Source organism: Taudactylus pleione, unplaced genomic scaffold (genome assembly GCF_031769625.1).
Source record: "Taudactylus pleione unplaced genomic scaffold, aTauple2 ptg000539l, whole genome shotgun sequence".
NCBI classification, from domain to species: domain Eukaryota; kingdom Metazoa; phylum Chordata; class Amphibia; order Anura; family Myobatrachidae; genus Taudactylus; species Taudactylus pleione.
In genome coordinates this window covers 2,806,864-2,820,761 of record NW_028284941.1, presented here as the reverse complement: position 1 = coordinate 2,820,761, position 13,898 = coordinate 2,806,864, and the positions used below count along the sequence as shown (strand labels likewise).

Below are 13,898 nucleotides of genomic sequence, written 5' to 3'. Positions count from 1 at the left end.
TTTCAAAACAGGGCTTTAAAATTATATCCAGATAGTTGAATCATTCAGTGTAGAATAGAAAGCATATATTTGATTTCTTGGAAAGCAGTTGGAATTCCTCTTCAGTACTTTAAAAGCATATTTAACATCAACAGATGGGAAGTGCAATCATTAGAACACATTTTGAACACCCTCAATTTAAGAAATGTAAAATTTAGTTGAATGAAGTTAACCATTTAATCAGAATTCCATTCTTCTATAATGCAATTGTATTAATTGCCCAGCTTTTAATCTTATTTGTTTGAACAGAATTCTTTAAGTACATAGGTAATTAAACAGACTTATTTCCCCATGCATGATGGTTTTGTCATTGCCTAATATACAAATACTGTACAAAGAGTTAATCATATTTCTATAAAAAAACATTCAACACCCAACACCAAATGCTTGACTGAAATACTTATCTAAAGCATTGTGTAAAAGGGACATGTTAGCAAGGGATTAGGTTGAGTACAAAGCAATAAAATGTTAGTTCTGTAATTATGTATGATCTCCTACATTATGCCATATGATTCACAAACTCTTCTATTTTACTTCTACAGCATCATCACTGCCAAATCAAAGGTCTCCTATGAGGTCAGCACTGTCACCACCCCAGAGAAGTGGTACATTGGTCACATATAGCACTACATCTGTAGAAGGAGATACAGAAGATCAAGAATTAGAAAGTAGAAGGTGCCAAGGAATGATTATAAATCCCTACCTAGAGCACTGGTCCCCAACAAAGGAAGAGGTGCGCGTGTCTCTCACTGTGGGGAGACAAATCAAGCAGTCCTTCAGACGTGTATCTCCTGGGCCCCTAGCCTCTTCCACTGAAGATCCTTTGTGCTATCTTTCTGCTCATACAGGCTGGGGGGATGAGAGTGACTCAGATATTCCCCCATCTGACAGGGTTCCTGATTCAGCAGAGTCTACACAGTCTGAAAGAGATGGTGGCAGTCAGCAAACTGAGATAGGCTCCTTGCCTGGAGGAATGGTCTGGCCCTTGATGCAGGACCACAGAAAAGATAATAATGGGGAAGAAGACCATCAACTTGCTTCTTCTCAGCGCAGTGAACACAGTTGTAATGAATCTCTCCTTTCCTCTGAGTATCCAGAAGGTGACCAAGCCTCTAGTGCTACAATGCCTAGAAGACTTGGCCGCCCTCGAGCTAAAGATGATAGAAGGGCTCGTTGGAGAGCTAGTCTCCATCGCCTTTTACAGCTAGAGAAATTGAGAGATCAGTTGTACCGTCAAGAGCTGGCTTTAAAAGAAGAAGAGATGACCCGTCAACGGGAGGAGCGAGCAAGAGATAGGGAGCTTCACCGCCAGTTACTTGGGGTGCTTGGTGACATTCGAGATGAACTTAGAAAGAGAAGACAGGAGAGAGCAATTGCTCAAGAGGGTCAAGCTCCTGAAGGCAGGGGTACGCCATGCAGTGGTACCACCACTACTGGGCGAAGGGCTCGTGGAGGACTAACACGTCCAAGAGGGACACGCATTTCTTCAGTCTCTGCCACTTTGCCCTGTTCTTTTGCTCAGTTCTTTCTGCAGGATCCAAGAACTGGGTCTTCTATGCCAAGCACTATGGCCAGGGGCAGCAACGAGAACCCCACCTGGGCAGGAAGCCGGCTTATCGGCCCCCTGCGCAGGAGGGGACAACCTCGTGGCCGTCCCCGAGTCCACCCTAAACTAGTGATGGGGGATAACCATGGATAATTAAGAACTGGCCTTTTTCATGTTTTACAACAATAAAGAAGGTGTTGAAAAAGGATGTGTCTTTTTTCATTGCTATAAATCATAGTTTAATATGAGACAATGCAACTGAAAATCTGTCAAAAGTGTATTAAAAGCAACAGAAGAGTTCTGTAGCTATATTCAGGCATGGATCCAAAACTCCAAGTAAAGTTGTTATACCTTTTTATTATATATTATTACCAATGTAGAGTATGTTAATCCTTATTATAGAGCTGTCTTAACAGGATTCATGCTAAATATTAAAGTGATGTTGTAAAACCTGTATGATTATAACTGACTACATCACTTAATGCCCATTATAAGAGTTTGATTTGTAGCAGATCACAATGTAAAAGCTATTTGTCAATTATAGACACATTATTTTGGAACAAGGCACATTCAAAATTCTGAGAGTGGTGACTGGATTCCTTTTCATCTCTTTATCGACTGCAAAATATCAAGACTGTTCTGTTGCCCATTGACATCTACAGTGGAGAGGTGCAGGTCTTTCCATTCCACATACAAAACTCTACCTCTACAGGACATATTTTAAAGTGCAAATAAAGTAATTTAAAGTAAAAATCTAACCTGACAATTGATCAAATGGTCGAGAAATATTGAGAACAGATGTAAAGAAGATTTTATTCTTGAATTTATAGATCAAATTTAAATAAAGACTCAAAAGTATTTCTGGTTACATTTCTGATTAGAAAAATAAATAAAAATATACCTTAGCCAATGATGGTGCTAAACTTTGTAAAAAAAATGAGTCAATAAAGCTCATAATGCATACATGTTTAATGCATGAATAAAGATATTTGGCGAACTCATGATCCAGGTATGTCAATCGCATTGTAATGTTGACCTCTGTGTTGAGTAAAGTATTTATGTCTACTTTACATTTTGATCTGCATTCCACTGCATATAGTTTACTATATTTAAATAAAGTTAAATATAAAGGTTTTTAAAAAAAGTTTAAAGTATGTTTCGAATTGTAAGCATCAAGACACATGCTGCACTTTTAAAAGCTTCATTCACTTCAGATCAGTTGGGAGGAATGTTCACCTTAATGCTCATACAGTAGTTATAACATATTTTAGATGCCTTAGTAAAAGCTACATGTATCCCCTCACTTGTGTTAGTGATGTACAACTGGATCAAGGGGTTCTGACTTCATGCCAAATCTGTAACAGTGAACCTCGCTTCTTTTCATACTATACCCTTAGTCTAGCTCATACTATTTACATCCCTGGGATGAGTGGTTAGTAAGGTGAAAAACGGGCCAATTTGAAAAACTAAAGAAACAGTGAAATATTATATGTGCATTAATAGTGCAGTATAGTTGATAAAATCTTGTGTGGCAGACATCATTTTCATAAACTACTCTTTTTTATTGAACACCTCCTGCCCAAGCTTGTTAATTTCATTAAAATTCCACGGTACATCAAAATTGTTACCCAAGAACTGACACTTCATACCATATGGATAATGACTGTTATTGATACTGTATGCTACATACTGTCCTTTGTGACAGTTCTCTCTTAATTTCCCACTATTGCCTCACTCTTTATTCAGTTTAAAATACCTTTTGTTTTACTCTATCTGTATATCGATATTATGGGTCTGCTGTATCCATGGAATTAAGGCTATTATCTCAGAATATCTGCTCCCAGTGGGGTAGCATGGGACCATGGAGCCTGGAGCAACTGTATGCTATTGCACCCCCACCACATCCATTTTAGAGCAGGTGATAGTATTGACCCTTAGTTGTACCAGCTTGTCTCAAACATTTTTCAGCATGCCTCGCTGCATACCAATATACTCCCTTCACATATTCTCCCCTGTACACCAACATGCCCTTCCTGCACAACAACATGAGTCAAGTCCCCCATACACACTAACATGCTCCTGCACACCACACATGAACCCTCATGCATACCACACATGCCCCTTCTACAAACCAACATGCCCCCTCCTGCACAGCGGATTAGTCCACACATACAATTTTTTACATACCTGATTTTCCTGCAGTGCTATCAGGAGATGAACATTAGAAGACCAGCAGCCCTCCATGCAGTGTGACTGCAGCAATCACATGACCATACCAGCAGGAAGTCTTCTGATTGGGCACTATTAAACTAGTTCTCTTCCCCGGTGGTCTATTAACAATTAGGGAAAAAATATGCACCCCAGATGGCACTGGAGCCCGGAGCACGAGCTCCACCTGCTTCACCACTGTGTCCCTGCTGCTCCTCCCAGGAGTTTCTTCAATACCTCTCCCTCCACTAGAATTCCTTACAGGATTAGCTGTGACCTATTTCAGTACTTCAGTATCACCACTCCTGTTCTCCACCCTGTTACAGTACTGTTAGTGAGTGCATCTCACTTGCAATGCTAAACCTAACGATTCTAACATATGTTTTAAATTATATTTGCTGTAACACTACCAATATAAAACCTACAGTTACAGTAGGTCTATATATATTTGGATTCTGACACAATTCAGCTTTAATTTGAGAGCATTCATAATAGCTGTTTAATATGTAGCCCCCTCTTTTTCAAGAGACTAAAAGTAATTGAACATTTGACTCAAAAGCTGTTTCATGGACAGGTGTGGGCTATTCCTTCATTATATATTTATCAATTAAGCAGGCACAAGGACTGGAGGTTATTCCAAGTGTGGCAATTGCATTTGGAGCTCTGAATACAAGTCAAACAGGTCATCCCTAGGGTGCAAAAAAAATCCATCAGAGAGATAGCAGGAACTTTAGGAGTGGTCAAATCAACAGTTTGGTGCATTCTGAGAAAAAAAAATTGCACTGGTAAGCCCAGCAACACAAAAAGACCTGGACATCCACAGAAGACAACAGTGGTGGATGATCACAAGATCCTTTCCATGGTAAAGAAAACACAATTCACAACATCCAGCCAATGAATAACACTCTTCAGGATGTAGGCATATCATTTTACAAGTCAACCATAAAGAGAAGACTTCATAAGCGTAAATACAGTACAGAGGGTTTACCACAACACCACAAGGTTCAAAACATTCATAAGCCTAAACACTTAAAAAGCCAAATTAGACTTTGCACATCAACATCTAAAAAAGCCAGCCCAGTTCTGGAACAGCATTCTTTGGACAGATGAAACTAAGTTCATCCTGTACAGAATGATTGAAAGAAAAGAGTAAGGAGAAGGCTTGGAATGGCTTAGGATGTGAAGATTACCACATAATCTGTAAAACACGGTGGAGGCAGTGTGATGCCATACGCATGTATGGCTTCCAATGGCCACTAGTGTTTACTGGTGTGACAGAAGCAGCTGTATGAATTCTGAAGTATATAGCGATATACTGTCTGCTCAGATTCAGCCAAGTTGATTGGACAGCGCTTCACTGTACAGATGGACAATGACCCAAAACATACTGCGAAAGAAACCCAGGGGTTTTTTAAGGCAAAGAAGTGGAATATTCTGCAATGTCAATCCATGTTAATCACCTAATCTCAACCCGATCAAGCATGCATTTCACTTGCTGAAGACAAAACTAAAGGCAGAAAGAACCAACAATTGAAGGCAACTGCAGTAAAGTCCTTCATAACAAAGGAGGAAACCCAGCATTTGGTAATGTCCATGGGTTCCAGATTTCAGGCAGTCATTGACTGCAAAGGTTTCTCAACAAAGTATTGAAAATTAACATTTTATTTATGATGAGCAGTGTGATTTTTGACTCGGCTCTTTCAGCCAAATTAGCGCAAGTTTGGATTTATCTTATTGGCTATACAAAACACGTGGGAGCTGGATAGCCAATAAGGTGCCATTTTAGAGATCCAAACATAACCAAGTAAAACCGAACTGCTCATCTCTATTTAATTTGTCCAATTACATTTAAGCCCCTGAAAATAGGGGACTGTGTATAAAAATGGTTGCAATTCCTAAATGTTTCAAACGATAATTTTTTTTCATCCCCTGATTTAAAGCTGTACTTCAATTGCATCTCCATTGTTTAATTTCATTTTGGTGGTGTGTACAGAGCCAAAATTATGAAATTTGAGTCAGTGTCCAAATATAAATGGACCTACAGTCAGGTGCCTAAATATTGGGACATTGACAGAATTTTCATATTTTGGCCTATATTCACCACCACAATGGCTTTGAAATGAAACAAACAAGATGTGCTTTAACTGCAGACTTTCAGATTTAATTTGAGGGTAATTACATCCAAATCAGGTGAATGGTGTAGGAATTACAACGGTTTCTATATGTGCCTCCCACTTTTTAAGGGGCCAAAAGTAATGGGACTATCAACTCAAAAGCTATTTCATGGACAGGTGTGGGCTATTCCCTCGTTATTTCATTATCAATTAAGCAGGTAAAAGGTCTGGAGTTGATTCTAGGTGCGACATTTGCATTTGTAATCAGTTGCTGTCGACTCTCAATATGAGATCCAAAGAGCTGTCACTATCAGTGAAGCAAGCCATCACTAGGCTGAAAAATCAAAACAAACCCATCAGAGAGATAGCAAAAACATTAGGTGTGGCCAAATCAACTGTTTGGAACATTCTTAAAAAGAAAGAACGCACCGGAGAGCTCAGCAACACCAAAAGACCCGGAAGACCACGGAAAATAACTGTGGTGGATGACAAGAATTATTTCCCTGGTGAAGAAAAACCCCTCACAACAGTTGGCCAAATCAAGAACACTCTCCAGGAGGTAGGTGTATATGTGTCAAAGTCAACAATCAAGAGAAGACTTCACAAGAGTGACTATAGAGGGTTCACCACAAGATGTAAACCATTGGTGAGCCACAAAAACAGGAAGACCAGATTAGAGTTTGCCAAACAACATTTAAAGAAGCCATTACAGTTCTGGAACAACATCCTATGGACAGATGAGACAAAGATCAACTTGTACCAGAGTGATGGGAAGAGAAGACTATGGAGAAGGAAAGGAACTGCTCATTATCCAAAACATACCACCTCATCAGTGAAGCATGGTGGTGGTAGGGTCATGGCGTGGGCATGTATGGCTGCCAATGGAAATGGTTCCCTTGTATTTTTTGATGATGTGACTGCTGACAAAAGCAGCAGAATGAATTCTGAAGTGTTTCGGGCAATATTATATGCTCATATTCAGTCAAATGCTTCAGAACTCATTGGACGGCGCTTCACAGTGCAGATGGACAATGACCCGAATCATACTGCAAAAGCAACCAAAGAGTTTTTTAAGGCTAAAAAGTGGAATGTTATGCAATGGCCAAGTCAATCCCCTGACCTGAATCCGATTGAGCATGCATTTCACTTGATGAAGACAAAACTGAAGGGAAAATGCCCCAAGAAAAAGCAGGAACTGAAGACATTTGCAGTAGAGGCCTGGCAGAACATCACCAGGGATGAAACCCAGCTTCTGGTGATGTCTATGCGTTCCAGACTTCAGGCTGTAATTGCCTGCAAAGGATTTGCAACAAAGTATTAAGAAGTGAAAGTTAGATTTAGGATTGTTTAGTTTGTCCCATTACTTTTGGCCCCTTAAAAAGTGGGAGGCACATATAGAAACTGTTGTAATTCCTACACCATTCACCTGATTTGGATGTAATTACCCTCAAATTAAATCTGAAAGTCTGCAGTTAAAGCACATCTTGTTTGTTTCATTTCAAAGCCATTGTGGTGGTTAATAGAGGCCAAAATATGAAAATTCTGTCAATGTCCCAATACTTATGCACCTGACTGTAACTGTTCATAATAAAAATTAATAGCTTTTTAAACGCTGTTACAATCTTCATATTATGAGTTTATCTATTATATTTATTTGATTTACATTTTTACTGCACTATAAATTATTGTGCCTAATTCATATTTGTTAGAATTCTTTAATTCTACCATTTTTGGTTTATTTATCAATGTATTTATATATGTATGTATTTATTGTTCTTTTTTTGAGCCAATTCTTTCTTTATATTGTAGATTTTTTCAGGACAAATGTATTTTCAATGCAGAGCACTTAACTTCAAAAACTGTTATTTTTGATCTATCTGGTTACATTTCCTAGAACAATGGTAAACCCAAGTAACCTTTACACTCATTGAGGCTGATGTACAGTTAAATAGAAGTAAATTTTGAGGATGTATATTGCATGTTTTCACACAGTGCATACTGCAGAACCAAGCATACACAACTTTGTGCAATGCTGAGCCATGCGCACCTCAGCCGCATTTCCACTTGCTGGGGAAGGGACATAACTGAAAAGTAACCACTCTTTAGCAAGTAGGCTAACTTCAGGGCATGTTAATGAAATTGTGGAATTGTGGGCTATGCACAGGTATGTGTGCGCTTAATTACACCTGTTGCCAGATGGACCTTTTGCACCAAGGATTGGGCTGGCACAGGTGTGCACTGTTAATGATGATGGGTATCAAACTAAGCGCATGGATAGGTGTAGAGATGCGTGCAACTCAGCATATGGACGAATGTCCGCATTCAGTTCTGTGCACGCAATACAGGAGCAGCTATGGCATTGAATTATTCATCAGCCCCCCTCCCTCTCTCTATCAGAGGATATCTGCAAATATTATCGATCCCCTGACTGTATGAAGGAGGGACCGCAGCCAATAACTCTGATATCTGCTGTAGCCTCTCTATTTTTTACAGCAGCCCCTATAGGTTTCTATGGGGACTGCAAAGCTATCAGATTTACCAAGTGAGCTTGGCCCCAATAGGATGACACCATTTTCAGATGACGTTACCCTACCCTTTCTGACAATGGCCACCACACAAGTGTGATCTGCTGACCACACATGCGCAATATGGCACCGACTCATGATATAGAATTATTGCTTTTGCGATCATTTAATTTCTTTACACATTGCAGGGGCAGGCCCCTTTTCAGGACCCCTGTTCCTGTATGTTATTTTTTTACTACATTTGGGCAAATATGATTTTTTTTATTGCCATGAATAGCTGTGAAAATCAATTCTAAATATCGGGTCTGAAACACAATAATTACTAAATATGCCTCTCTCTCTCTCTCTCTCTCTCTCTCTCTCTCGTTCTCTCTTTATCTCTCTTGATATTTGGGCAGAAATACAGTAAATCATCATAGGCCTGATACATATTAGATGCACTTTAGGTATTGTCAGTGCACCATATGAATGCTATCCCAAGAAATAGAAAGTTTGAGTCATTTATAGAATCTAATTCAATGTGTGTAAGGCCTGAACAATGAGCTACTAATTAAAGCCATAAGCTCATAGAATGGTGATGGTCTGAATCAATACTTATAATGGAAAGGAAATGAGCTGGGGATGTCTCAATACTTTGACCTTTCCAAGTGTTTCAGAAGCTGCCAGATTGGCATACAGCTGTACACCAATCCTTCCATCCTCATCTCCAGCGAGTTACAAGGCGATTCATATACCAGCTGAGCTGAGGCATCCACAAGCAGATGTTAATTATAATTATTTGTGGCACCAACAATGTGTTTAATCAATTCATAGGTCTGTGATATATATTTTATTTTCCTCTTCAAACTTATAAACAGTTAAACCTAGCAAACCTGTTTAAATTCATAGAGATAGATCTTTCAAGTAAACAGAAAACATCTCCAAAGAATGTTAAATAATTGACCTGGATGATCCATCTCATTTTAATGCTCCATCTGACTCTTAAGCAAATTGCTTGCTATCTCAGAGGACACTAGAACATTTTGATAAATCAGTGTATGTACTTCCCGAACTGGATAATTCATCCCTTTGTTTGTGTCAACTCAACAGTTGGAGCCCACAGCACAATTATAAAGTGTATGACAGAACTATAAGAAGCAATGAAACCAATTATCCCTACCCTATAACCTTTTAGCTATACTTTTGGTACACAGGAACAATTCTGCAGCAGATGACTATAAGGAAAGAAAAATATGTACATCCAAAAAGTTGGTCAACTAGAAATTATAGTGCTTATGAAAACTAACAAAGTACAGGATGCAAATTTGTTTTCGAAAGTGGTGGTGTTCATTATGTTATATCAAACAGTTTTAAGACAAAGGGGTACATTAACTAAAGGTTGATTCGACTACCATCGATGTTGTGTTTCAGGGGCTAAATTACACATTTACTAATAGACGATTTTTTGCTATTCATTTTTAAGTGAAAGTAAATGTGCGATTTATCCCTTGAAACACAACATCGATGTTGATCTACCTTTAGTAAATTTATCCTAGTGGGCCAAAGATCTCATCTCTGGGCAACTGAATATCGGCTTATCTCCTAACAGTGTCGACCAGAAAAGCAAGCTGAGATATTTGCTTATTTTGCCAAAAGGTTAAAATCAGCACAATTTCATGCACCTCGATTTGCTTGAGTGGGCCTTAAGATTTGACAGAATATTATATTGTGTCGGCCCCATCTTTTGGAAGACATACAGATGACACCATCGGTAGCAGATATAACTAACTACATTTATGGGATCCTCATATTTCACTCCTGCTTACCTGATCTTGCATGGTGAATGCACTTTCTCCCATGGCTCATTGTTTCTATGGAAAATTAATTCAGCAGTCTAATAATCATAGTTATAGAAGCAAGGGTACGCAGCAAATGCGCAACTTGCAACAACAAGCTTCTCAGTGTGAGGTTGAAATGGTGAGTTGTCTTTGTAAATGATTGGGGAGTGTGTTTTCAGCTGTAGGGCCTACTGGTTATGAAGCCTAACTTCTGCATATGAACTGAAGTATAGACAATATGTGGAAGTTAGAGTGACATGAGTAGGTGTGGAACAGTGACAAAACTGTTTGGCAATACTAGTGCTTGGAAGGATGCAATAATATAGCACTAAAGAGACTATTTATTTAAAACAAGGAATGAGCATATACCTTCGATCCTATATGCCTTTGATGATGGTAAAAAATATCTGGGGAAATACTACTTACACTGGCCATTAGAGGTTGTTGATTTGGAATGCTATATACATTAACTTAAGGCATCATTTTTCTTTAGATGGATTTATATGCAGTATACATTTTCAGTGTATATGATTATATTCTTTAGATTTACTAAATAACTATAATGTGAAATTTTGAATTGTGGCAAATAGTTCTTACGGCTATGATGCAATATTCGTGCTGCCGCTGTTTGTGCTTCCATATAAATGTTCTACCTCAGTGTTTCTCAAACTCGGTCCTCCAGATGCTAAGGCACAGGTGACTTAAATAGTACCTCAGTGAGTTTGATTATACCATCTGTGCAAAAGCATTGATAGCCTTAAAATCTGCACTTTTAAGTTGCCTTGAGGACTCTCAACTATTATTCTCTGTGGTGGATGTAATTCTCAAGTAAGGGTTACTTCTTAAGATCTCTCAAAGCAAACATTTCTCAAACACCCTGCTCCTAACTATACAGTACTAGCCACAACTCCAATTGTTCAAGTGCTCCCTATTGAGTCAAGCTTGCCTGCTCTGCACCATTCTATTCAACAACCTCCTAACACTCCACCTACCCATTCCAGTGGCTTAACGCACAGAGACAAAGGAAGAGGTTACCTCAGGGTGTTGGTGGGCCTAAGTATGGGCAGCAAAAGTGAGAGAGGACATCTAAAGAATACCAGAGCCTGTTGCATAGAGTGCCTATTATTTGTAGGCCTAGGCACACCATTGCAAGGAGGAAGTGCACCCGGAGACATTCGCTCACCTCCAGTGAAATATCTCTACTGGTCCATTCCACTAATTTCCATGGACCCTACCATATTTGTTTGCTTCTCTGCCCCTCTTGATTGTTAGCTCTCATGAACATACCCTACCCTTCCTCTTGTTTCCTTATCCTTGTGGAAGTGTTTCATTTGTGCAAGTTGTGTCTTTTTATGAAGATGCTCTCACTACTATCTTACCTTGTATTGATTTTTACTATTTTTTGCTACTTGCCCCTTACTACAGTATTTGTATTTTATATTGTCAATATTTTGTTAATTGTATGGTGCTGCAGAATCTGTCATGATATAAATAAACAATGATGATGTTGATGATAATGATGATGAAAGTAGTCAATCGGCATTTAGCTTTTCACTTTCTAATGCAAATTCAACTGTAAAAGTAGATGTCTGATTGGGTACTATGATTGTAAGTACATAGTTGCACCTTCAATCAATTTTTATTATGCACATCTGAATGTATACAGAATGCTGCTACTTTTGTTAAGCACTCAAAGGTTTTATTTAAAGTCTAAAAATATTGTGGCCATATCTAGTATAACACTGATTACTTTAAGAACTACAACTAGCTTACATATAGTTAGAACAGCTAGGCTTACTACGGGATCGGTATGATCAACCGCCGGCCACCTGACATGGGTGAAAATCCAGAATGGTGATTAAGGTAAGTAACCCTAATCTTTCCCCCTAACCCTTCCTTAGGGGTGCCTAACCCCCCTCCCAGTGCCTAACCCTAATCCCCCCTCTAAGTGCCTAAACCTAACCCCCCGCTTCCCCGCTGAATAAACCTAAGTCTCCCGAGAGGGTGCCTAACCCTAACTTCCCCCCGGGGGTGCCTAACCCTAACCCCTCCTTCCCCTAGCCTGAACCTAACCCTCCCGGGGGGCACCTAACCCGGGAGCTCCTAACCTAACTCTCACCCCCCGTGGCTGTCCGTGCCTGGCACCCGGCTTACCTTCAATCGGGATACTGGGCGTCGGGCTCCCGGCGTAGGTAAAATGACAGGTGTCGGGATTTTGACGCCTGTCATTTAACCCTTGCCGGGATTAGACAGTCAGGAAGCTAACGGTCGGGATTCCGTCCGTTGGCTTCCCCTTGCAATATAGTAGCAAATAGCTCATATTTTAAATCAGTCATTTTAAGTTGAAATTAATTTTATGGGTAGGGTTCTATAGTCAATAGTAGGATTGCACTTTTAAATACACTTCCTTGAAATGTAGGCAGATTGCACACATGAACAAGCATTCCAGTTTCATAGATTTTGTGGTTAATATATTAACTTTGTTGTCTCTGCTATTGATAATAGCCTCAATAATGAGTTCTGCTTTGTATACTGATCACCACAATGGTTTCTGCTTTAAGTACACCCTATCATAAAAGCACAGCCAGACTGAGACTAAAAAAGAGCCCTGGCATTTAAAGCACACAGGTGCACCTCAGTGACGGCGTAGGTCCTCCTTTTGGCTGCTTGAGCGGCTCCCAACTTTCCCAATATGCAAAATGTGATATTGTGTTGTCATGTCTTATATACATCCCATTGAGCAGAACGTTAGAAGGCTGAGCTGTTTGGCCAGGCCTTCAAACATCTCAGCCTCTGACTGTTGACCTAGGATTGATCAAGATTTTTTAATTATGTTATGTCAATGTTTTAACAATTAATATAAACTCCTCCCCTTCCTATTCCTGACTCACTCTACTTACAAAACAAATATAACATTAATAGAATTAAAAATAAAATAACACACAGTACCTGTATTAAAATACATAGATCATCCTGCAGGGGACTCAAACTCCAAACCACATGTATCATAGTAGGAAATTTAACAGGCGATCTATCTGTAATTATATATTATGTGATTGCACCATGGTAATGATAACCTCCACTTAATCATTCTTTATTAAAATACACAACAATCCAAGCAATTGATTTGAACAGCAAACATCCTACCCCATATTCAGTAACAGTGTAATATAGATACACCTAGTCAATAATAATTTTCCTTTAAATCCGCTGTGTACTTAAAGCAAACATCACTCACACATTTTTCAGGGTGCTTGAACTCACAACCTCAGGCATTGCAGTCAGACACTTTACACATTAGCTACTTGCTCCGGTGCAGTAGCCGTGTAATTCTAACTACATATAAGTTAGATGTATTTCTCAACTTAGACAACTGCAGCTAAGCAGATCACTGTGGTGTGCAGCTGCAGGATAATAGGGAAAGTGCAAGGACTGAATCAGTACCTCCTTCTTGTCTGCAGCTGCATACCACATACAGTGCCTTGCAAAAGTATTCACCCCCTTTGCATTTTTCATATTTTGCTGCCTCACAACCTGGAATTAAAATCGATTGTTTGATGGTGTACATCATTTCATTCACAGAACATGCCTACAACTGTGAAGTTGTGTTTTTTTATATTGTGAATTAAACAACATTTAGGACAACATA

At 39.2% G+C, this 13,898-nt stretch overlaps 1 protein-coding gene across 2 annotated transcripts in view; it reads left to right on the top strand.

The window, feature by feature from the left end:
* Positions 1-13,898, top strand: part of DLGAP3 (DLG associated protein 3) — a 500,666-nt gene that overhangs the window by 426,865 nt on the left and 59,903 nt on the right. The window contains exon 7 of one of the 2 annotated variants that reach the window (XM_088451182.1): positions 582-1,857. The exons of the other annotated variant lie outside the window; for it this stretch is intronic. Within the exon in view, the coding sequence (XP_088307308.1) occupies positions 582-1,738 (1,157 nt within the window). The 3' untranslated portion in view covers positions 1,739-1,857. Of the gene's footprint in view, positions 1-581; positions 1,858-13,898 lie in introns of those variants that run through there. 2 annotated transcript variants of the gene reach the window in all.